The sequence below is a fragment of the Cebus imitator genome, unplaced genomic scaffold (assembly GCF_001604975.1).
Source record: "Cebus imitator isolate Cc_AM_T3 unplaced genomic scaffold, Cebus_imitator-1.0 Scaffold427, whole genome shotgun sequence".
NCBI classification, from domain to species: Eukaryota; Metazoa; Chordata; class Mammalia; order Primates; family Cebidae; genus Cebus; species Cebus imitator.
Window position 1 is genome coordinate 700,304 of NW_016107742.1, and position 2,368 is coordinate 702,671.

General features: G+C 53.0%; 2 protein-coding genes across 3 annotated transcripts in view; one reads left to right on the forward strand and one right to left on the reverse strand.

The window, feature by feature from the left end:
• SMG5 (SMG5 nonsense mediated mRNA decay factor) overlaps positions 1–765 on the reverse strand; it is a 44,918-nt gene extending 44,153 nt beyond the window's left edge. Inside the window, exon 1 of the mRNA XM_017509989.2 lies at positions 685–765. The gene's annotated coding sequence lies outside the window, so the exon portion shown is untranslated. The remainder of the gene's footprint in view (positions 1–684) is intronic.
• TMEM79 (transmembrane protein 79) overlaps positions 1–1,113 on the forward strand; it is a 7,697-nt gene extending 6,584 nt beyond the window's left edge. For both annotated transcript variants that reach the window (XM_017510000.2, XM_037731869.1), the window contains exon 4: positions 667–1,113. In XM_017510000.2, the coding sequence (XP_017365489.1) occupies positions 667–880 (214 nt within the window). In that variant the 3' untranslated portion in view covers positions 881–1,113. The remainder of the gene's footprint in view (positions 1–666) is intronic.
• Positions 1,114–2,368: the final 1,255 nt, after the last annotated feature.

A 2,368-nucleotide genomic window follows, 5' to 3' on the forward strand; every position in this document is an offset into this window, starting at 1 on the left:
GGCATGTACCTGTAGTCCCTGCTACTTGGGAGGCTGAGGTGGGAGGACTGCTTGAGCCCAGGAGTTGGGGGCTGTGACTGCACTCCAGCCTGGTTGACAGAGTAAGACCCTGTCTCTAATAAAATAATAATAAATAATAATAATAAAGAAAAATCACTCAGTGGACAAGAAACCATAATATTGATGCCTGGGGTGGGGTTGGGGGAGAATAGGAGGCAATAGTAAAGGGAGGAAGATATTTTACTATACTCATTGAATTTGCTCAAACATTTTAAAGTTTGTACAGCCAGGTGTGGTGGCTCGCATCTGTAATCCCAGCTCCTCAGGAGTCTGAGGTGAGAGAACCCCCCAAGGCCAGAAGTTTGAGTCCAAACTGGACAACAAATCAAGATCATTTCTCTGAAAAAAAATATGTATATAAATGGAAAATAAAAGAGAAGGAATAATGTACTCAACTTCATAAACGTGGGGAAGTCAAAATCAATCACTTAATTAGCGCTGTGCCTAATAAATATTAAATGCATAAACTGTGGCTGTATTTGAAGTACCAGCCATACCCACCAACTGCATCTGCCTGCCGGGTCTACTCCCCACACCGTCAGCTCATTGCCAGTCGGCTGGCGAGCTTCCCTCCAGAGTAGGCTGACCCTTTTCTTGCCCCCACAGGCTGATCTACTGGCTGACCTTCGCCGTGGGCCGCTCCTTCCGAGGCTTCGGCTACGGCCTGACGTTTCTGCCGCTGCTGTCGATGCTGGTGTGGAACCTCTACTATATGTTCGTGGTAGAGCCGGAGCGCATGCTCACTGCCACCGAGAGCCGCCTGGACTACCCGGACCACGCCCGCTCGGCCTCGGACTACAGGCCCCGCCCCTGGGGCTGAGCAGTTCCGCCCTCTCGCCCTCGGGGTAGGGACGTGGGTCTGACATCTTTGAACCAGCTGAGCCTGAACATCGCCCCCAGGCCTGGGACTGCGGTGGGTGGAACCTGCTACTGCCCCGACAGGGATCCAATCAATCAGTTCTCCCCTTGCCGGGGCTGCCCTTCATCTTTGGGGCCCGGGACAGTCATAACGGATGGACTTAGTTTTCTTGCAGGGAAAAAGGTGGACAGCCGTATTTCTTTTTTTTTTTTTTCTTTTCCCAGACAGAGTTTCGCTCTTGTTACCCAGCCTGGGGTACAATGGCGTGACCTCCGCCTCCTGGGTTCAGGCATTCTCCTGCCTCAGCCTCCTGAGTAGCTGGGATTACAGGCACGCACCGCCATGCCCAGCTAATGTTTTGTATTTTTAGTAGAGACGGGGTTTCACCATGTTCACCAGGATGGTCTCGATCTCTTGACCTCGTGATCCACCCGCCTCGGCCTCCCAAAGTTCTGGGATTACAGGCGTGAGCCACTGCGCCCAGCCAAAAGCCATATTTCTTAAGGATGCTGAGGGCATGGGGCCAGGACCAGGGGAAAGACACATCTCCTTCCTAAGCAGAGTCCCACCACTGCTACAAGGGCTCCCTAATGCTGGACTCTGCTTAACTCCCCGGCTTCCCAGGAGGCAGCGGGCAGAGCCACAGCCAAAGCCCTGACCACTTCTGTGCCAGCTGTCTAAGCAGAGCGCCTCAAGGACTCTGGAAACGCCTAAGGATAGAGGCTGGGCATCACATCAAATGGGACTTTCATGTTTGGTGAAAACCTTCCTGGGGATCTGGATTCAGGACACTCCATGACTGGCCTTGGGGCCCTTTAGCCTCAGTCAAGGCTACTTACAGCTGGCCAGTCCAGAGCTGCTGCTCTTCTACCTATTTAGGCCCCTGTAACTTCCCACCTTTAAACTGCCCAGAAGCCATGCCCCTCCCACGGGAAGAGGGGAGCAGGCAGAGAAATCTGCCTCCCAAGAGGGGTGTGGTGTGTTTGTGCCCACACATGGTGCTGGGGAGTGGCTGGATGGCACAGTGGCTGATGTTAACCTGGTGTGTGTGTAACAATAAACTACCAGTCTTTGTTGGCTCTTTCTTCCTGTTTGTCCCCCAGTCTCAAGTGTCCCTTCCCTGTTTAATTCAGATGACAATGGAAACCTCCCAGCTCAGCCAGGTATGGTGGCTCATGCCTGTTATCCCAGCACTTTGGGAGGCCAAGACGGGCAGATCATGAAGTCAGGAGTTCGAGGCCAGCCTGGACAACATAGTGAAACCCCGTCTCTACTAAAAATAAAAAAATTAGTTGGGTGTGGTGGCAGGCGCCTGTAGTCTCAGCTACTCGGGAAGCTGAGGCAGGAGAATTGCTTGAACCCAGGAGGTGGAGGTTGTGGTGAGCCGTGGTGATCCAAGGTCGTGCCACTGCACTCCCGCCTGGGCAACAGAGCAAGACTGTCTCAAAA